This window comes from Saccopteryx leptura, chromosome 6 (assembly GCF_036850995.1).
Source record: "Saccopteryx leptura isolate mSacLep1 chromosome 6, mSacLep1_pri_phased_curated, whole genome shotgun sequence".
NCBI classification, from domain to species: domain Eukaryota; kingdom Metazoa; phylum Chordata; class Mammalia; order Chiroptera; family Emballonuridae; genus Saccopteryx; species Saccopteryx leptura.
Genome location: NC_089508.1, coordinates 122,014,330 through 122,037,527, shown reverse-complemented (window position 1 = coordinate 122,037,527; position 23,198 = coordinate 122,014,330). Strand labels below are relative to the sequence as shown.

The 23,198-nt window shown below is 40.3% G+C and overlaps 1 protein-coding gene across 7 annotated transcripts in view; it reads left to right on the top strand.

Moving 5' to 3' along the window:
• MIA2 (MIA SH3 domain ER export factor 2) overlaps positions 1-23,198 on the top strand; it is a 128,551-nt gene that overhangs the window by 15,997 nt on the left and 89,356 nt on the right. For all 7 annotated transcript variants that reach the window (XM_066343224.1, XM_066343221.1, XM_066343220.1 and 4 more), the window contains 2 exons: positions 19,180-19,398; positions 19,842-19,942. In XM_066343224.1, coding sequence (XP_066199321.1) covers positions 19,180-19,398; positions 19,842-19,942 — 320 coding nt within the window. The remainder of the gene's footprint in view (positions 1-19,179; positions 19,399-19,841; positions 19,943-23,198) is intronic.

Below are 23,198 nucleotides of genomic sequence, written 5' to 3'. Positions count from 1 at the left end.
GGAGAGATAGTCAGACAGACTGCCGCATGCGCCCAACCGGGATCCACCCGGCATGCCCACCAGGGGCAACGCTCTGCCCACCAGGGGGCGATGCTCTGCCCCTCCGGGGCGTTGCTTTGCTGCGACCAGAGCCACTCTAGTGCCTGGGGCAGAGGCCAAGGAGCCATCCCCAGCGCCTGGGCCATCTTTGCTCCAATGGAGCCTTGGCTGCGGGAGGGGAAGAGAGAGACAGAGAGGAAGGAGGGGGCGGGGGGTGGAGAAGCAAATGGGCGCTTCTCCTATGTGCCCTGGCCGGGAATTGAACCCAGGTCCCCCGCACGCCAGGCCAACGTTCTACCGCTGAGCCAACAGGCCAGGGCGGCAATTTTATTTTTTTATGAAAGTAGTATATGTAAACAGGTTTGAAAATATAAATAGTGCTAAGCCTTTTCTTTTTTTTTTTTTTTTTTTTTTTTTTCTTTTTCATTTTTCTGAAGCTGGAAACAGGGAGTGACAGTCAGACAGACTCCCGCATGCGCCCAACCGGGATCCACCCGGCACGCCCACCAGGGGCGGTGCTCTGCCCCCCAGGGGGCGATGCTCTGCCCATCCTGGGCGTCGCCATATTGCGACCAGAGCCACTCTAGAGCCTGAGGCAGAGGCCACAGAGCCATGCCCAGCGCCCGGGCCATCTTTGCTCCAATGGAGCCTTGGCTGCGGGAGGGGAAGAGAGAGACAGAGAGGAAAGCGCAGCGGAGGGGTGGAGAAGCAAATGGGCGCTTCTCCTATGTGCCCTGGCCGGGAATCGAACCCGGGTCCTCCGCACGCTAGGCCGACGCTCTACCTCTGAGCCAACCGGCCAGGGCAAGCCTTTTCTTTTTAATCAATGAAAAATTTGTCCCCTCTGTTCATCTCTATTCCCACCTCTGTCCCAGGGTCAATAATTTTTTTCTTTTTTTTTTTTTTATACAAGAGCAAATTTCTTTTAGCATTTATCTCTATTTTCTAAATAAAATCGTTCTATTGTTCTGCTTTGATTAATCTATTTTAGATGATGCTCACTGAATTATTATTCTGATAGATGAGGGTTTTTGCTCATTGACATCTTCCCAATATAACTATATACTATAGTTGAATGCTAAGGAAAACTTCAATAATTCAAAATAGTCTTAATTATTTTTTAGATGTTTATTTATTCATTTTAGAAAGGGGAGAGAGAGAGAAGGGGGGCAGGAACAGGAAGCATCAACTCCCATTTGTGCCTTGACTGGGCAAGCCCAGGGTTTCGAACCGGCGACCTCAGCATTCCAGGTTGATGTTTTATCCACTGTGCCACCACAGGTCAGGCTAATAGTCTTAATTCTTAAAAGATATTTTATTTTAGGTCTGTATTCCACCCCCCCCCCCTTTACCCCACAAGAAGAACTATGCTAATTTAACAACAGTTTTCTTTAAGCATACAACATAATAAGGAAACTCAGGTTTTTAACCCTCTCACTCAACTATTTCAATTTTGGGATTAACAGAGGTCAACAGAACAAAGAATATCATAGGCTGCTTCCTGATCTAGATGCCCAGGAATCTAGCACTCCTATGAATAAAAACACGTGGATTATTTTTTTTTTTAAGTAAAGAATTATAGCCTGACCAGGCGGTGACGCAGTGGATAGAGTGTTGGACTGGGACGTGGAGGACCCAGGTTTGAGACCTTGAGGTCGCCAGCTTGAGCGCAGGCTTATTGGGTTTGAGCAAGGCTCACCAGCATCGACCCAAGATCGCTGGCTCAAGCAAGGTGTCACTACGTCTGCTGTAGCCACCTCCCCTTCATCAAGGCACATATGAGAAATCAATCAATGAACAATTAAGGAACTGCAATGAAGAATTGATGTTTCTCATCTCTTTCCCTTCCTGTCTGTCTGTCCCTGTCTCTGACTCTCTCTGCCACAAAAAACCCACAAAATTATATAACATGACTTTCCCACATTTCTGTTCTGATGTCTCTGTGATGGACAGATTAGGAACTCTGTAAATATTTTCCAATAATACAAAAACAACTGAACCCTAGAATGACAGAAAACTTTCACAAGAAAAGTTTCAACGTTGCAAACTCAGAAAAAAACACATTTCCATTAGAACTGGTTGATTTTCTTGAATTTCTTGAACTATGTCATTTCTAAATATCCTCCAAAATGTGATCTCTTTCTTTCCTTTATTTTTTTAATTTTTATTTATTAATTTAGAGTGAGGAAAGGAGACAGAAACAGGAACATCAATCTGTTTCTGTATCTGCCCTGACTAGAGAATCACACCAGCAACTCCTGTACTTTGAGATAAAAAGCTCTGGCTAATGGAGCTATCCGGCCAGGGCTCTTCTGTCCTTTAGATTCTAAATCTTTGTAAATGAGAAAGGTGTTGGTGTAATGTGTTTCATGACTAAATTGGGAAAGATTAAAGAGAAAATTATTTTGTTCTAAACTTGTTAGATCCTAAAGGAATACTGTGAAAAAGTAGGTAGAATAATTGTAAAGAAGACTAAACAAATCAAATCAATATCAGGCCCAGGAATATAGAAAATTCAAAATATAAATATATAAAAATATTTTAAAGCATATATATAGAAACTCCAGAGCATCCTGGAGTTTTAATAGACTTTATTTATAATTTCAAATCATAATGTTCGGAGAATTTCTAAATATGAAACATTTGGTGAGTAGTCAAATGAAAATAGGACATTTATACAATTATAATTAGTTTTAAGGGACTTTTATTAAAATATTTAGAAAATATTTAAGTTTCATAGAAAGATATATTATATAAACAAAGTTTATTGTTCCAAAACAGTATAATATTAATTCAATGAAAACCAGCCTGATGTAGTGTAAAATTGGTTTAAAAAAAAAGACTCTAAGGAGAAGTTCAGCTAAAGCCACAGGCCCTATTTTCTGGATGTTGGAGAAATTGCTAAAACAGCCAATATTTTCAGATAATATCAACATATCTTTTAGTAAATACAAATGAAAGCTTTCCTTACTGAGAAAGAGTGAATAAGAAAAATGAATCACTGATTTTGAATCAATATCTGTGAAAGGTTAAGACTTGTGTTAACCACATTTACAGACAAACTAATATGCTGATATAAAAATATACAAAACAGATAAATTAGGGAAGAGTTATTTAGTAACTATTTTTATAATAGGATTCCAATTGAGCATATTTAAATAATGATTTTCCTAAGTACAGTTAAATTGAAAAATTATTATTTTATTTTACCTAGAATTTTGTTTATGAACAATTGTCAGAAAGGCATCTCTGTAACTAATGTAAATCCTAAAGCGTAAGTGTAAGTTAAGAGAAAATAAAACCTCATTGTAATTAAATATAAAAATACTATAAAATATATTCATTTTTTAACACATATATTTATTTCAAATGCAGTGTAAAATAATATTTGAAAAATTATATAGCCACATATATATTTGAGTGTAATTAATTACTAAAGAAGTCTTTTCCCCTCTACTGCCATTAACTGACATGGTGAATCTATTTGAGTTCTCAATTGACAACAGTCCCATTGTATTCAGAGTCCTAATTTGATTGCTTTTTTTTTTTTTTTTTTAAGATTTTGATTCATTTTTTTTAGAGAGGGGAGAGAGAGATAGAGAAGGGAGAGAGCAGGAAGCATCAACTCCCATATGTGCCCTGACTAGGCAAGCCCAGAGTTTCGAACTGACATTTTTAATTTTTATATCTACAGAGGGGTGATTAAATTACTGATAAGTGTTTGCTTACTTGGGACTGCCATCTTTTAAACAATGCTAACTGGCCCTGGCCGGTTGGCTCAGTGGTAGAGTGTCGGCCTGGCGTGCAGAAGTCCCGGGTTCGATTCCCGGCCAGGGCACACAGGAGAAGCGCCCATCTGCTTCTCCACCCCTCCCCCTCTCCTTCCTCTCTGTCTCTCTCTTCCCCTCCTGCAGCGAGGCTCCATTGGAGCAAAGATGGCCCGGGCGCTGGGGATGGCTCCTTGGCCTCTGCCCCAGGCGCTAGAGTGGCTCTGGTCGCAACAGAGCAACGCCCCGGAGGGGCAGAGCATCGCCCCCTGGTGGGCAGAGCGTCGCCCCCTGTTGGGCTCGCCGGGTGGATCCCGGTTGGGCACATGCAGGAGTCTGTCTGACTGTCTCTCCCCGTTTCCAGCTTCAGAAAAATACAAAAAAAAAAAAAAAAATTAAAAAAAAATTAAACTGCTAACTGACCTGACCAGGCAGTGGCACAATAGATAGAGCTTCCGACTGGGATGCAGAGGACCCAGGTTCGAGACCCCGAGGTCACCAGCTTGAGCACGGGCTCATCTGATTTGATCAAAAGCTCACCAGCTTGGACCCAAGGTCACTGGCTCAAGCAAGGGGTTACTCAGTCTGCTGTAGCCCCACGGTCAAGGCACATATGAGAAAGCAATCAATGAACAACTAAAGTGTCACAATGAAAAACTGATGATTGATGCTTCTTATCTCTCTCTGTTCCTGTCTGTCTGTCCCTATCTATCCCTCTTTCTGACTTTCTCTCTGTTTCTGTAAAAAAATAATAATAATAAATTAAATTAAAAAAAAAAAACAATGCTAACCGACAGCATCAAAGTGCTGTGTTAAATTATAGCTCAAAGAGCAAAATTAGACATTGAGCAATTCACTTACATGGCTTTAATATTGTTTTTTGGGACTGCAATGATGCATTTTTCTCCTTGTGTTAGCAAGTAACTGAGAAGTAAATCCTAGTTTACTTGGATTCCATACTTTGGGCCAGAACTAGTTAGAATTTTTGTTTCTTTAATTCTGTTTGGTTATTTAATTCTATCAAGCAATCAGCTTAAACTATCTTTGAAAATGGAATTGTCTTAAAATAAATTGACGGCTATTGACATGGCATATGCACATATATCTATATGATGCGACATTACAAACATGGCAAATTTTGATGTTTCAAATTTAAAATTTTTAAATTAATTTTTAGGAAAGGTAATCCTTTTCATTTATTTTTTTTTATTGTTAATTTTAATGGGGTGACATTGATAAATCAGGGTACATATGTTCAGAGAAAACATCTCTAGGTTATTTTGACATTTGATTATGCTGCATTCCCATCACCGAAAGTCCAATTGTCTTCCGTCACATTCTAACTGATTTTCTATGTGCCCCTCTTCTTCCCCAACTCCCTCCCTCTCCCCCCACCCATAACCACCACACTCTTATCCAGGTTTTTGAGTCTCATTTTTATGTACCACCTATGTATGGAACATATAGTTCTTAGTTTTTTCTGATATACTTATTTTGCTCAGTGTAATGTTATCAAGGTCCATCCATGTTGTTGTAAATGATCTGATGTCATCATTTTTTATGGCTGAGTAGTATTCCATGGTATATACAGTGTGTCCGTAAAGTCATGGTGCACCTTTGACCGGTCACAGGAAAGCAACAAAAGATGACAGAAATGTGAAATCTGCACCCAATAAAAGGAAAACTTTCCCAGTTTCGTACCTATTCAGTGCAGTTCGATGTGGGCTCACGCACAGATTTTTTAGGGCTCCTTAGGTAGCTATCCCGTATAGCCTCTACAGACTCGTCACTGACTGATGGCCTACCAGAACGGGGTTTCTCCACCAAACTGCCGATTTCCTTCAACTGCTTATCCCACCGAGTAATGTTATTCCTATGTGGTGGCACTTCTTTATAAACGTGCAGATATTCACGTTGCACTTTAGTCACAGATTTGAATTTAGCGAGACACAGAACACACTGAACTTTCCTCTGTACCGTCCACATCTCGACTGGCATGGCTGTGGGCTACTCCGCTGTATACATGGTGTTACATCATCATCTGTGCATGTGCACATGCTGCCACATCATCCTACAGAAACTGGGAGGGTTTTCCTTTTATTGGGTGCAGATTTCACATTTTTGTCATCTTTTGTTGCTTTCCTGTGACCGGTCAAAAGTGCACCATGACTTTACAGACACACTGCATGTACCAAAGCTTTTTAATCCACTCGTCCACTGATGGACACTTGGGCTGTTTCCAGATCTTTGCTATTGTGAACAATGCTGCCATAAACATGGGGGTTCATTTCTCCTTTTGAAACAGTGCTCTGGTATTCTTGGGGTATATTCCCAAAAGTGGGATAGCTGGGTCAAAAGGCAGTTTGATTTTTAATTTTTTGAGGAATCTCCATACTGTTTTCCACAGTGGCTGCACCAGTCTGCATTCCCACCAGCAGTGCAGGAGGGTTCCCTTTTCTCCACATCCTCGCCAGCACTTATTCTGTGTTTTGTTGATGAGCACCATTCTGACTGGTGTGAGGTGGTATCTCATTGTGGTTTTAATTTGCATTTCTCTAATGATTAGTGATGTTGAGCATTTTTTATATGCGTATTGGCAATCTGTATGTCCTCTTTGGAGAAGTGTCTATTCATTTCTTTAGCCCATTTTTTGATTGGATTGTTTGTCTTCCTGGTGTTGAGTTTTACAAGTTCTTTATAAATTTTGGTTATTAACCCCTTATCAGACGTATTGTCAAATATGTTCTCCCATTGTGTAGTTTGTCTTTTTATTCTGTTCTTATTGTCTTTAGCTGTGCAAAATCTTTTTAGTTTGATATAGTCCCATTTGTTTATCCTGTCTTTTATTTCACTTGCCCGTGGAGATAAATGGGCAAATATATTGCTGCGAGAGATGTCAGAGAGCTTACTGCCTATGTTTTCTTCTAAGAGGCTTATGGTTTTACGGCTTACATTTAAGTCTTTTATCCATTTTGAGTTTATTTTTGTGAATGGTATAAGTTGATGGTCTAGTTTCAATTTTTTGCAGGTAGCTGTCCAATTTTCCCAACACCATTTGTTGAAGAGGCTGTCTTTACTCCATTGTATGCTCTTACCTCCTTTGTCAAATATCAGTTGTCCATAAAGGTGTGAGTTTATTTCTGGGTTCTCTGTTCTGTTTCATTGATCTATATGCCTGTTCTTATGCCAGTACCAGGCTGTTTTGAGTACAATGGCCTTGTAGTATAACTTGATATCAGAAAGTGTGATACCTCCCACTTTATTCTTCCTTTTCAAGATTGCTGAGTCTATTTGTGTTCTCTTTTGGTTCCATATAAAGTTTTGGAATATGTGTTCTATACCTTTGAAGTATGTCATTGGTATTTTAATTGGTATTGCATTGAATTTATAAATTTCTTTGGGTAATATAGACATTTTAATGATGTTTATTCTTCCTAACCATGAACACAGTATATGCTTCCACTTGTTTGTATCTTCCCTGATTTCTTTTATCAATGTTTTATAATTTTCTGAGTACAAATCTTTAATTTCCCTGGTTAAATTTATTCCTAGGTACCTTATTTTTTTGGTTGCAATGATGAAGGGGATTGCTTCCTTAATTTCTCTATCTGACAGTTCGTTGTTAGTGTATAAAAATGCCTCTGATTTCTGAGTATTAATTTTATATCCTGCCACCTTGCTGAATTCATTTATCAGGTCCATCCAGTAGTTTTTTGACTGAGACTTTAGGGTTTTCTATATACAATATCATATCAGCTGCAAATAATGATAGTTTTCTTTTCCAATTTAGATGCCTTTTATTTCTTTTTTTTTGTCTGATTGCTATGGCTAGGACTTCCAGAACAATGTTGAATAAGAGTGGTGAAAGAGGGCATCCCTGCCTTGCTCCTGATCTTAAGGGGATTGTTTTTCATTTTTGCCCATTCAGTATGATGTTGGCTGTGGGTTTGTCATAGATGGCCTTTATCATATTGAGGTATGTTCCCTGTATTCCCACTTTGCTGAGACTTTTGATCATGAATAGGTGCTAGATTTTATTAAATGCTTTTTCTGCATCTATTGAAATTATCATGTGGTTTTTCCCCTTCCTTTTGTTTATGTGATGAATCACATTGATTGATTTGCAAATATTGTACCAGCCTTGCCTCCCAAGAATACATATACTTGATCATGATGTATGATTTTTTTCATATATTGCTGGATCCGGTTTGCTAATATTTTGTTGAGGATTTTAGCATCTAAATTCATCAGGGATATTGGCCTATAATTTTCTTTCTTTGTGTTGTCTTTGCCTGGTTTTGGAATCAGAATTATACTCGCCTCATAAAAGGAGCTGGGAAGTCTTTCTTCCTCTTGAATTTTTTGAAATAGCTTGAGAAGGATAGGAGTTAGTTCTTCTTTGAATATTTGGTAGAATTCACCTGTGAAGCCATCAGGCCCAGGACTTTTCTTTTTTGGGAGTTTTTTGATAACTGTTTTGATCTCATTTTGTGTAATCAGTCTGTTTAGGTTTTCTGATTCTTCCAGATTAATTTTTGGAAGATTATAAGTTTCAAGGAATTTGTCCATTTCATCAAGGTGGTCTAGTTTTTTGGGATACAGTTCTCCATAGTATTTTCTTACAATATTTTGTATTTCTGTTGTGTCAGTTGTTATTTCTCCACTCTCATTTCTAATTTTATTTTTTATTTTTTTATTATTATTTTTTTTTGTATTTTTCCGAAGCTGGAAACAGGGAGAGACAGTCAGACAGACTCCCGCATGCGCCCGACCGGGATCCACCCGGCACGCCCACCAGGGGCGAAGCTCTGCCCACCAGGGGGCGATACTCTGCCCCTCCAGGGCGTCGCTCTGCCGCGACCAGAGCCACTCTAGCGCCTGGGGCAGAGGCCAAGGAGCCATCGCCAGCGCCCGGGCCATCTTTGCTCCACTGGAGCCTTGGCTACAGGAGGGGAAGAGAGAGACAGAGAGGAAGGAGGAGGGGGGTGGAGAAGCAAATGGGCGCTTCTCCTATGTGCCCTGGCCAGGAATCGAACCCGGGTCCCCCGCACGCCAGGCCGATGCTCTACCGCTGAGCCAACCGGCCAGGGCCTCATTTCTAATTTTATTTATTTGAGTCCTCTCTCTTTTTTTCTTGGTGAGTCTGGTTAAAGGTTCATTGATCTTGTTTACCTTTTCAAAGAATCAGCTCCTAGTTTCATTGATCTGCTGTATTGTTTCTTTAACCTCTATGTCATTTATTTCTGTTTTGATCTTTTTTATTTCCTTCCTTCTACTACATTTGGGCTTTACTTGCTGTTCTTTTTCTATTCTTTTAGATTCAGGGTCAAGTTGTTTATATGAGCTTTTTCTAGCTTCTTAAGGTATGCTTGTAATGCTATGAACTTCCCTCTCAGGAATGCTTTTGCTGTGTCCCATAAATTTTGAGTTGATGTATGCTCATTATTGTTCATTTCTAGGAATTTTTATTTCTTCTTTGATCTCATTGTTAACCCATTCGATATTTAATACCATGCTATTTAGTTTCAAAGTGTTTGAGTATTTTTCAGTTTTTTGTTGTGATTTTCTACTTTCATGCCATTGTGATCAGAGAAAGTGCTCAATATGATTTCAATCTATTTAAATTTGTTGAGACCGCTTTTGTGCCCTAACATGTGGTCTATCCTAGAGATTGTACCATGAGCACTTGAAAAGAATGTATATTCTGCTGTTTTGGGGTGAAAAGTTCTGAAGATATCTATTAACTCGAGTTGATCTAGTGTGTCCTTTAAGTCTGCTGTTTCTTTGTTAATTTTCTTTCTTGAGGATCTATCTAGTGATGTTAGTGGGGTATTGAAATCTCCTACTATTATAGTATTGCTGTTGATCTCACCCTTTAAATCCATCAAAGTCTGTTTTATATATTTAGGTGCTCCTATATTAGGTGCGTAGATATTTATAATGGTTATATCTTCCTATTGGATTGCTCCCTTTATCATTATGTAATGACCTTCTTTATCTCTTATTATAGCCTTTGTTTTAAAGTCCATTTTGTCTGATATAAGTATCGCTACTCCAGCTTTTTTTTTTCATTTCCATTTGCGTGAAATATTTTTCTCCATATATTTATCTTTAGTCTATGTGCATCTTTTGTTTTAAGGTGTGTCTCTTGTAGACAGCACATGTATGGGTCCTGTTTTCTTATCCACACAGCTACCCTATGTCTTTTGATCGGATCATTTAATCCATTTACATTTAAGGTTATTATTGATGTTTAGTTGTTTATTGCCATTTTATTTAATTTTTACAGAGTCAGAGAGTCAGAGAGAGGGATAGACAGGGACAGACAGACATGAACGAAGAGAGATGAGAAGCATTAATCATTAGTTTTTTGTTGCGTATTGCAACACCTTAGTTGTTCATTGACTGCTTTCTCATATGTGCCTTGACCGCGGGCCTTCAGCAGACTGAGTAACCCCTTGCTTGAGCCAGCGACCTTGGGTCCAAGCTGGTGAGCTTTTGCTCAAACCAGATGGGCCCGCACTCAAGCTGGCGACCTCAGGGTCTCAAACCTGGGTCTTTGTCATCCCAGTCCAACGCTCTATCCACTGCACACTGCCTGGTCAGGCTGCCATTTTATTTTTTAAAACTGTATTCCTCTTCCGCTATATTCTTTTTCCTATTTGATCTGTTTACAACAGACCCCTTAGCATTTCTTGCAGCCTTGGTTTGGTTGTAGTGAATTCCTTGTGTTTTTTTTGTCTGGAAATCTTTTTATTTCTCCTTCAATTTTAAATGATAGCCCTGCTGGATAAAGTAGTCTTGATTGTATGCTCTTGTTCTGCATTACTTTGAATATTTCTTGCCATTCCCTTCTGGGTCAAGTGTTTCTGTTGAGAAGTCGGAAGTCATCCTTATGGGATCTCCTTTGTAGGTGATAGCCTTTTTTTCTCTAACAGCTTTTAATATTTTGTCTTTATCACTTAGCTTTAGTATTTTAATTATGATGTGTCTTGATGTAGATTTCCTTGGGTTTTGTTTAATAGAGTTCTCTGTGCTTCTTGAATTATTTTTATTTTTATTTATTTATTCATTTTAGAGGAGAGAGAGAGAGAGAGAAAGGGGGGAGGAGCAGGAAGCATCAACTCCCATATGTGCCTTGACCAGGCAAGCCCAGGGTTTTGAACAGACGACCTCAGCATTCCAGGTAGACGCTTTATCCACTGCGCCACCATAGGTCAGGCTCTGTGCTTCTTGAATTTGTGAGACATTTTCCTTACTTAATTTAAGGAAGTTTTCAGCTATGAAATGTTTGAACAAAGTCTCTATCCCTTGTTTTTTCTCTTCTTCTTCAGGAACCCCTATGATGTGGATGTTATTTCTATTCATGTTGTCACAGAGCTCTTTTAGAGTTTCCTGAGAGTTTTTGAGTCTCTTTTCTTTTTTCTGCTCTGCTTCTGTGCATTTATCTTGTCCTCCTACTTGCTCATTTGATCCTCAGCTTCATCCATCCTGCTTTTAATTCCTTCCATTGTGTTCTTTATTTCTGATATTGTATTTTTCATTTCTGACATTCTTTTTTATTATTTCAATGTCCTTTTTTATATTTGCTATCTCTTTATTTCAGTGTTTGTAATGACCATCTGTTGTTGTTCTAAGATCTTTGAACATCCTAACTATTGTTATTTTAAATTCTGCATCTGGTAATTTGGTTATATCTGACTCATTCAGGTCCTTTTCTGGGGATTTTGCTTGATTAATTTGTGTTGCATTTCTCTGCCTTCCCATTTTGTTTGTGTAAAAGAAGGTTTTGGCCACTGAAATCCACTGGGTGTGCCCTCTGTGTTCCCTGTGTGTGGTCTCTCTGCAGTCCCGCCACCCCTTCTGCTGCTGCTGCCTAGGGTGTTCGGGTATGGGGGTTGCTGGTGCCAGCCCACTGTTGCTGTTGCTGTGGTTTCTGCCTCTTCTTCAACAGAGGGGCTGTGATCACAGGCTTGGGTGTACAAGCCTTGGTGGCCTCAGCCTTTGCCCCGCCCCCGTGGGTGAGGTTATGTGCCGTGCCCTGCCGCAAGCCTTGGCCTTGAAGGCAGGGGTGAGCACCTTTGCTCAGCTGTGGGTCTCTGCCTGATTCTGGGCTTTTGCCCCGCACCTGAGGGAGGAGTCTGCTCGTGGGATGGCTGCAAGCCTTGGCTCCACCTGCCAGGCAGGGCTGCCTGCGACTCTGCCTGTTCTGGGCTTTTGCTCCACCCACGTGGGAGGAGCTGGCTCCCGAGTCAGGTTGTAAGCCTAGGTTCCTGTGGGACAGGTGAGGCTGCGCTCCTGTGCCCTTGCTCAAGGGTGGGTCTCTGCCCCTTCCGGGCCTCCCTCCCTTTCTCTGCAGGCTGGATTGCAGGTGGCCCACAGCTGGGCTTGACCACTTTTGCGCGCCCCCTCTGCCCCAGCCCGGCAAGACTGAGATCACACCTGGGCCTCAATTGTGGCCAGCTGGTTTCAGTCCTTGTGGAGTGAACTGTGCTTCTGTGTCCCACTGCTGCCCACCCTTGGAGGAGCCCTCAGCCGTGTGGGTGGGGGCGCTACAGTTCAGATCCTAACACTCAATACAGTAGAGTTGAAAGCTCCCTCCTTCTAAGCGATTCTGCTCTGAGTGCCGCAGGAGAGCTTGTTTGGCTGGTGTCCTGCTTCCCTTTGCTGGTATTGCTGTTTCCAGGGGAAATATTCACTTCAGATTTGGGGAGTGACTCAGCCCAGGGGTTAGGGTGGTTGTCCCTCAAAGTGTTTCTCCCTGTGCCTCCTAGATTACATTCTTTTCCTGCTACTCCAGTCCTCTCCTCTCTCCCCATCCCCTGGAACCCCGGGTGAGTGGTTGTGAGAAAGGTTTTCTCTGCGGTCCCTTTAAGAAGAATCCTGGGTCTGAGAAATCATTCTGTTTCTCACAAACAGTATCCTGACTTGTTTCCAGCTAAATTCTGTCCATACGCCTCTTCTAGGCTCTGGGGCTGCAGGCTGGGGCTTTGTTCCTGGGGCTCAGGACCCTCCCTTCTCTGCTAAACTCACTTCCGCCATGCGAGTCTGTCCAGGCTGCCTTTCACTCTGGGGAGCTGGGCAGCCCTCTCCACGTTTCTGCTTTTCCTACCAGTCTCAGTGTGGCTTCTTCAGTGTTCCTTGGTTAAAGAGTCCTCTTAGTTTAGTCCAAAGTTGGTTTTTCCAGATAATCATTTTAAAAATAAGTTGTAATCCACTTTGGTTCTGGGAGGTGGAAGTTGGTACATCCGCCTACTTTATTGCCATCTTGTCCTCTGGTAATCCTTTTTAAATGGAGGTTCTCAAGAGATGTGAATACATATTTTTATTCTAAATTTGAACTTAGGTATATTATCTTTTAAAAGTGTAAATCAGTTAAATATTTAATATCGAAAGCAGAAAAATCAGGAATATTTTATTTAAACCTCTGTCAGCCTTGTTTTATTGAAATGCAAAATACATTCCCTAATGAAAATTTTATCAGTTGGATAATATGCACTTTTATCTGACAATACAGATTTATCTGACTTCTGTAAAAAAAAAGTGATAAGATTTATAATTTTTTGAATTCCATTAAAATTTATGATATTTTCATCTTACTAAAGTAATATGTGAATTTCATGAGTTTATCAAATTATAGAAACATCAATTTCATGTGAAGTTTTGTTTTTGCCAGACACATTCAAATCATATTAATGAAATTCAAAATACAATTTGTTGACTTTATTTGTTTTACACAACACACTGTAGTAATTTAGTAAATACTATTCACAATATAATGTACTTTAAAATATAAAACATCCTATAAGTGCTGACCAGTAAGGATTGCTCTCAATTTATTTCCTGCAAGATTTTCATTTGATATAAAGGATGTATTTTATTTGGAGATTAAAAAGTCTCTGTTTATTCATTGTTTGTTTTAATATACTCACTGGATGACATGTATATGACATGACATATGATAATATACTGGACATGGGTTGGACTTTGAAAATAATAAAGCTCCAAGACAGTACCTGACATTTTATAGGTACTGTATCATTATCAAATTTGTTCTAAATAGCTTAAGACTATGGGTAGCTTTCTGCACAGATGATTAATGTAATTTCTTTAGTAGTGAATGGTTCTTCCATTTTGGAACAACCTCATTAAAAGTTTGAGTAATAATGGCTTTTGTATTTTTATTTTATTGATTTTAGAGGGATCAGAAGCGGAGAGAGAGTGAAACATTGGTTTGTTGTTTCACTTATTTAGGTAATTATTGGTGGATTCTTGTATGTGCCCTGACCAGGGATCGGGCCCACACCCTCAGTATATCAGGACAACACTCTAATCACCTGAGCTACTAGGCCAGGTCTTGAGACTTTTATATATGATAGTTCAGATTAGTAAAATGTGTTGTAGAAATGCATGATCCAGTGTACTAGATTTCAGAACTTAAAAATTAATTGCTGTAAGTTCTAATTTTATCCTCCTTCATGCAACTAATTCAGTTTGTTCTCCGTATTAAATAAAACTAACAATTAACATCAAGTAGGCTATAAATAATTGTAAATTATTTTGGTCATTTGACTCTTTGGTGGTACGGATATATATTTTCACAATGGCATTTAATTATTACTCCTCTTTGGATAATAAATATATCTAAGAAGAATGATATTCTATAGGGATCTACTTACTGTTTTATTCTTAGTTGTAAGTTTCTATTGTATAGTATAACAGAGTTGTTGAAGGTTATGTTAGTTTTTTTTTTTTTTCCTTTTTAATTTTAGGACAAAAAGGCAACAGAGAAATAGATTTCACTGGGGAACAAAATTTTTGTTTCGTTCACAAAAACACTTGTTCTTACCTAATTCGAGTGTGCTGATCTCAAATCTGACATTAGTTTTTCTCTGTAAACTACAGGTTTTTTGCAATTCAAGATTTTAGGTTTTCATCTTATTGTAAAATTTTCAACATTTAGTTTAACATAATGAAGTAGAATGTCTTCTTGGGCATCATCTTTGTGAAAATATAATAATTTTTTTTTTGTATTTTTCTGAAGCTGGAAACGGGGAGAGATAGTCAGACAGACTCCCGCATGCACCCGACCCGGATCCACCCAGCACGCCCACCAGGGGCGATGCTCTGCCCACCAGGGGGCGATGCTCTGCCCCTCCGGGGCGTCGCTCTGCCACGACCAGAGCCACTCTAGCGCCTGGGGCAGAGGCCAAGGAGCCATCCCCAGCACCTGGGCCATCTTTGCTCCAATGGAGCCTTGGCTGCGGGAGGGGAAGAGAGAGACAGAGAGGAAGGAGGGGGCGGGGGTGGAGAAGCAAATGGGCGCTTCTCCTATGTGCCCTGGCCGGGAATCGAACCCGGGTCCCCCGCATGCCAGGCCGACGCTCTACCGCTGAGCCAACCGGCCAGGGCCGAAAATATAATAATTTATATAATGCAGTAAATACACTAATGCACTAAAAGATATGATTGCATCAGAATTTGTCTAGAATTTTGAAATAGAACATATTTTTTTATTTTATTTATTTATTTTCTGAAGTTGGAAACGAGGAGGCAGTAAGACAAACTCCCGCATGCGCCTGTCCAGGATCCACCCGGCATGCCCACCAGGGGGCGATGCTCTGCCCATCAGGGGCATCGCTCTGCCGCAATGAGAGCCATTCTAGCACCTGAGGCAGAGGCCACAGAGCCATCCTCAGCGTGCCTGGCAAACTTTGCTCCAATGGAGCCTTGGCTGTGGGAGAGGAAGAGAGAGACAGAGAGGAAGGAGAGGGGGAGGGGTGGAGAAGCAGATGGGCGCTTCTCCTGTGTGTCCTGGCCGGGAATCGACCCTGGGACTCCTGCACGCCAGGCCGACGCTCTACCACTGAGCCAACCAGCCAGGGCCTGAAATAGAACATATTAAAACACATATTTTAATCATAAAATTTGTACAAAACTTATTTAAATCCTATTCAGGCAAAAATTTGCATTTGTGTACTTGTTGAGGACAATCTTGTTTGATGCTCCAGCAATAGTTTGATCATCACTAACAGCTCCAAGATTTTCTGGAAACTTATCAAGATGAGACTGTTCAGGAAGTGAATCTTAACGCTTATGTTATATCCAATGTCGTGGAAAGCCAACAGCATCCTTTGAACCAGAAGTTCATAGTTTTCTGCTTTTTTATTGCCAAGGAAGTTCTTTGTAACTGCCACAAAAGACTGCCATGTTGCTTTCTCCTCCTTATTCATCTTCTTGGCAAATTCTTCGTCATGTATGAGGGTTCGAATTTGAGGTTCATCGAATACACCTGCTTTTATCTTCTTGAAAGACAAGGCAGGAAAAGCAGAAATATGTTGAAAGCATTCACTTTCTCTATTCAAAGCCTGAACGAACTGCTTCATTAAGCCAAGTTTGATGTAAAGTGGGGGGAAAATGATCCTTCTCGATTAACTACAGGTTTATTCACCATATTTTGCATCCCTACTTCCAGAGCTTCACGTTTCTGCCACTCCTTCTGTGTCCAGTGTTTCCTGGCTGTCCCACAAACACAGAAAGCAAGGATACTTCGTGAAACCTCTCTGTTGTTCTAGCAGGAAATTTACCATTTTAAGATCCACACAAATGATCTAGTTATGCTCTTCATACTTCAGAAAGTGGAGGACAATTTTTATGTTATTCTTACTAAGTCATTCAATTCATGTTGGCTAAATTGCTGAGGGGTTAATGACTGCTTGGCATCAGAAGAAGATCCTTCAGATTCTACAACCATTTCCTCATGCATCTACTTGATCACCATGTTCACTTTCTTCGTCCTTAGAAGAAATAAAGCCATTGAACTGGGAGTGTCTCAGAATGTGGGATAGGTCGTATTGCTGAAGGAATATTAGGATATGCGATCATATGCCGCTTTTTCTTGCTGGTGCCCTTTGTATGGATCAGACAGAAATAACAGTCACTGCTGTGGTCCTTAGGTTCATGCCAAACCATGGGAATACCAAAAGGCATTCCTTTGCGTTTTCCTTTTGTCCGGTCATGAAGCATTTCCTCACAATTATGACACACAATATGAGGAGCCCAATTCTTGTCTTGATCGCCAAGGGGAACTTGAAAATAGGCAATATATGCACGTGTCACAAATGATGAAATATTGTGCCTTTGACGTTGAAGTGTGTAACAGCCACATATATAACAGAAGGTGTCAGGACTATTCTTATATTTACGCCTACTCGAAGAAGCCATGATTCAATCTTGAAACAAAATACAAGGGTGTTTTTTTTTTTATCAGGTAATAATTTTTTACATTTCAAAACAACTATAATTATGTAAAAGTGATGTTTGTAAAACATTAATTGCCTTCTGGTTATGTTCAATCAAGAGTCATTGCCCTTTAATTCCAATTTAAAAACCAATGCATGCCATTAACTGTAACAAAAAAGAAATTAAAATTGCATAAAAACTAGAGCATGCAACGCCCTGGCCGGTTGGCTCAGCGGTAGAGCGTCGGCCTGGCGTGCTGGGGACCCAGGTTCGATTTCCGGCCAGGGCACATAGGAGAAGCGCCCATTTGCTTCTCCACCCCCCACCCCCTCCTTCCTTTCTGTCTCTCTCTTCCCCTCCCGCAGCCAAGGCTCCATTGGAGCAAAGATGGCCCGGGTGCTGGGGATGGCTCCTTGGCCTCTGCCCCAGGCGCTAGAGTGGCTCTGGTCGTGACAGAGCGACGCCCCGGAAAAAAAAGAGAAAAAACTAGAGCATGCACCAAAAAAACAGATTGCAGATTTGGAATCAGTGATGCAGAAATATATAGAAACAGTTCTAAAACCTCTTGCAACATAAAAATGAAAATAAAAATTGTTCCCCAGTGTTATACATTTTTAAGAAATCTTTGTTGGTCAAGGAATAAGGGAAATGTTATATGCCAGGCTGAATAATGGTCCTTCAAAAGTGTCCTTGTCTTAATCTCCAGATCTTATGAATTTGTTACTTTACTAAACAAACAAGAAAAGGACCTTTCAGATGAAATTAAAATAAGCATCCTGAGCCTGACCAGGCAGTGGCCCAGTGGATTGAGCGTCGAACTGGGATGCGGAGAACCCGGGTTCGATACCCTGAGGTCACCAGCTTGAGTGTGGGTTCATCTGGTTTGAGCAAAGCTCACTAGCTTGGACCCAAAGTTGCTGGCTTGAGCAAGGGGTCACTCGGTCTGCGGTAGCCCCCTGATCAAGGCAGATATGAGAAAGTAATCAATGAACAACTAAGGTGTCCCAATGAAGAATTGATGCTTCTCATCTCTCTCCTTTTCTGTCTGTTTGTTTCTCTCTCTGTCTCTGTCACAAAAAAATTAATTAATTAAATAAGCTACCTGAGATGGAGAGATTATCTTAGTGGGCCCAGTATAATCATAAGATTTCTTATAAGAGAAAGATGGGAGGGTCAGATGGAGAGATTAGAACAGGGGTCCCCAAAGTTTTTACACAAGGGGCCAGTTCACTGTCCCTCAGACCGTTGGAGGGCCAGACTATAAAAAAAACTATGAACCAATCCCTATGCACACTGCACATATCTTATTTTAAAGTAAAAAAACAAAGTGGGAACAAATACAATATTTAAAATAAAGAACAAGTAAATTTAAATCAACAAACTGATCAGTATTTTGTTCCAGGTCGATCCTTTATCCACTGTGCCACCACAGGCCAGTCTGACCAGTATTTTAATGGGAACTATGGGCCTGCTTTTGGCTAATGAGATGGTCAATGTCTGGTTCTATATTTGTCACTGCTAGCCATAACAAGTGATATGACCTGCTTCCGGAGCTGTGAGGCATGCGTCCCGCATCACCAGAAGTAGTACTGTATGTGAGCGATGTCACGCTTTGCTGTGCCACCACATACAGTACTGCAGGAGCACAGGATGCAGATGCATCCTCTCACTGACCACCAGTGAAAGAGGTGCCCCTTCCAGAAGTGCGGCAGGGGCCGGATAAATGACCTCAGGGGGCCGCATGCGGCCCGTGGGCCGTAGTTTGGGGACCCCTGGATTAGATGTCCCACAGTTGGTTTTGAAGATGAAAGAAGGAGCCCCGAGCCAAGGAATGCAGTGGCCTCCATAGTGTAGGAAAGGCAAAAAAATGAATTCTCCTCTAGGGTTTTCAGAAGGAACACAGCCCTCCGAACCCCTTGATTTTTAGGACTTGTGATCTCTAGAACTTTAAGAGCATATATTTATATTAGTGAAGTCAGTAAGTGTGTGGCAGGGACTAATACAGGCTACAATTTATGTTTTAATGAATTTTTTTCCACAGTGATATATCATAATAATCACAAAGTTCCTAGAAAACAAAAGGGAAGCCCAAAACAAAGCAAGTATTAAAAGAATTCTCATTGATTTGCAGATATGATCTCTGAAATAGAGTTACCAATGAGAAATCATGAGGACTTACACTTCAAAACTCCATCATCTAAAAATAATGATGAAAAATCAAAAGTATCACTATATTCTGAAGAGCTTACTCAGGAGGAAATAGATGCATCTATGGAAAATACCCTGCCAAACAGTGAAATGTTTGCAACTGATTACTCTTTGTCTTCTCAAAATAATATTGCCCAAAAAGGTAAGAAAAAAGTTATGTTTTTTAATGCAGCAATTAAGAAAACAGTTAGATTCAAAAGTTACATCATATAAAGAGTTAACTTGGCACCAGACCAGGTGGTGGCCAGTGGATAGAGCATCCACCTGGGATGCTGAGGACCCAAATCCAAAACCCTGAGGTTATTGAATTGAGCTCGAGCTCATCCAGCTTGAGCACAAGCTCACCAGCTTGATTATGGGGTCGCCAGCTTGAGCATGGGATCAAAGGCATGACTCCATGGATGATTGCTCTGCTGGAGCCAGAACCCCCTGCCCCTCACCAAGGAATGTATGAGAAAGCAATCGATGAACAACTAAGGTGCTGCCACTACGATTTTATGCTTCTCATCTCTTTCCTTTCCTGTCTCTCTCACTAAATAAATAAATATATAAAGTTTTAACTTATTTTTATTTATAAATCCACAGATTATGCTTCCAAGTGTCAGATTCTGAAATTTTTATTTCAAATTGATGTCCCTGACTTCATAAATTATGCATTTTCATCAATTGTAATATTTACAGAAAGGGTAAGTTGACCTTTAAAACTTTTTGTAATCATTTTACCTATTTTTCTGAAAATCAGTTTAAGTGAATCTTCCTTATGTAAACACTATATAATATTTCCATTGCCATAAAGTATTACAGGTAAGATTTCTCCTTACATAAACATTTTGTTACTAGATATTGTTAAGGATGTCCTTATTTTGTTTTTTTTGGGGGGGGGGTGTTGATGGAGCTGTGATTTTATTTTTTTCAATTTTTTGAATTGAATTTATTGGAGTGACATTGGTTAATAATATTATATAGGTTTCAGGTATACAATTCTGTAACACATCATATGTATATTGTATTGTGTGTTCACCACCCCAAGTCAAATCTACTCCCATTACCATTTGTTCTCTTTTTACCCCCTATATCCCCCACACCTCCTCACTCTAGTAATTACCATACTATTGTGTCTATGAGTTTATTTTTTTTTATAATCCCTTTACTTTTTTTACTTAGTCCCTAAACTCCCTCCCCTCTAACAGCTGCCAGTCTGTTCTTTGTCAATGAGACTGTTTCTATTATGCTTGTTAGCTCATTTTGTTAATTAGGTTCCACATATAAGTGAAATCATATGGTACTTTTCTTCCTGTGACTGGCTTATTTCACTTAGCCTAATAGTCTCCAGGTTCAACCATGCTGTTGCAAAAGGTAAGATTTCTTTCTTGTTTACACCTAAGTAGTATTCCATTGAGTAAATGTATCACTGCTTTTTTATCCACTCATCTACTGATGGACAGCTGCAATGAACATAGGTGTGCATATGTTCTTTCGAACTAGTGTTCAGAATTCTTTGGATATATTTTCAGGAGTGAAATACCTGAGTCAAAAGGCAGTCACTTTTTTTTTTTTTTCTGAAGTTGGAAACAGGGAGGCAGTCAGACAGACTCCCGCATGTTCCTGACCGGGGTCCACCCAGCATGCCCACCAGGAGCGATGCTCTGCCCACCAGGGGGCGATGCTCTGCCCCTCCGGGGCGTCGCTCTGCCGGGATCAGAGCCACTCTAGCGCCTGGGGCAGAGGCCAAGAAGTCATCCCCAGCACCCGGGCCATCTTCATTGGAGCCTCGGCTGCGGAAGGGGAAGAGAGAGACAGAGAGGAAGGAGAGGGGGAGGGGTGGAGAAGCAGATGGGCGCTTCTCCTGTGTGCCCTGGCCGGGAATTGAACCGGGGTCTCCCACACGCCAGGCCGACACTCTACCACTGAGCCAACCGGCCAGGGCCACATTTTTTTTTTTTCGAAGAAACTATATACTTTCCACAAAGGCTGTACCTAACCTCTTTCCCACCAACAGTGCATAAGGTTTTCCTTTTCTCCACATCCTTGCCAGCACTTGTTTGTTGATTTATTCATGATAGTTATTCTGACAGATGTGAGGTGATATTTTATTGTGATTTTATTTTGCATTTTTCTGATGACTAGTGACATTGAGCATCTTTTTCATATGTCTTTTGGCCATCTGTATGTCCTCTTTGGAGAAGTGTCTACTCAGGTCCTTTGCTCGCTTTTTAATTGTATTGTTTGTTTTTTGGGGGTTGAGTTTTACAAGTTCTTTATAAGTTTTGGACTTTAAGCCCTTATCAGATATATCACTAGTGAATAGTTCTCCCATTCAGTGAGTTCTCTTTTCATTTTGTTGGTGGTTTCCTTTGCTGTGCAACAGCTTTTTATTTATTATTATTATTATTTTTTTAGTGAGCAAGAGAGAGAGACAGAGACAGAAAAGGAGAGAGATAAGAAGCATCAATTTGTTGTTGCATCACTTTAGTTGTTCATTGATTACTTCTCATACAGGCCTTAACATGGGGGTGGGGGCTTCAGCTGAGCCTGTAATCCTTTGCTCAAACCAGAAATTTTGGTCTTCAAATTAGTGATTTTTGGGCTCAAGCTAGTGACCATGGGATCATGTTGATGATCCCATGCTCAAGCCAGCAACCCACACTCAAGCTGGTGAGCCCTTGCTCATGTCGGCAACATCAGGGTTTCAAACCTGGGATTTCAGCGTCCCAGGTTGATGCTCTGTCCACTGTGCCACTAATGGTCAGGCTGTACAACAGCTTTTTAGCTTAAAGTTATCCCATTTGTTTATTTTTTCAATTGTTTCCCTTGCCCAAAGAGATATATCAGAAAAAAATATTGCTATGAGAAACTTCAAGATTTTACTACCTGTTTTCTTCTAGGATTTGTGTCTAATATTTAATTATTTAATCAATTTTGAGTTTATTCTTGTATTATGGTGTAAGGAGGTTGTCTAATTTCATTTTTTTGCATATATCTGTCCAAATTCCCAAACATCATTTATTGAATAGTTTTTTACCCCATTGTATATTCTTGTCCTCTTTATCAAATATTAATTGAGCATTAAGGCACTTATTAACATTTCTTGTAATACTGGTTTGGTGGTAACAAACTCCTTTAGCTTTTTCTTGTCTAGGAAGGTCTTTATTTCTCCTTCAATTTTAAATGATAGCCTTGCCGGGTGATGTAGTTTTAGTTGCAGGTCTTTGCATTTCTTTACTTTGAATATTTTATGCCAATCCCTTCTGGCCTGAAATGTTAGAGTTGATAAATCAGCTGACAGTCTTATGGGAGCTCCTTTATAGGTAACTAACTGTCTCTTGGTGCTTTTAAGATTCTCTCTTTGTTTTCAACCTTTGCCATTTAAATTATGATGTGTCTTAGTGTGGGCCTCTTTGGATTCATCTTTTTTGAACTTTCTGCTCTTCTTAGATTTGTGTGCCTTTTTCCTTTGCCAGATTAGGGAAGGAATACATAAGAAACTACTTAATAGGTTCTTGAACCCTTTCTCTTTCTCTTCTCTTTTTGGTACCCCTATGATATAGATGACATTATGCTTCAGGTTGTCCTAAAGGTTTCTTAGACTATCTTCATTTATTTTTATTTATTATTTTTGAGAGAGAGAGAGAGAGAGAGAGAGAGAGAATTTGTAGTTGCATCATTTTAGGTGCTCATTGATTAATTCTCATACATGCCTTGACTGGGGGTCTCAAGCACAGCCAGTGTCCCCTTGCTCAAGCCAGCAATCTTGGACTCAAGCCAGCAACCTTGGACTTCAAGTTAGTGATTTTTGGGCTCAAGCCAGTGACCCTGGGATCATGTTGATGATACTGTGCTCAAACCAGTGACCTCACATTCAAGCTGACAAGCATGCACTCAAGCTGGCAGCCATGGGGTTTCGAACCTAGTACCTCAGCATCCCAGGTTGACACTCTATCC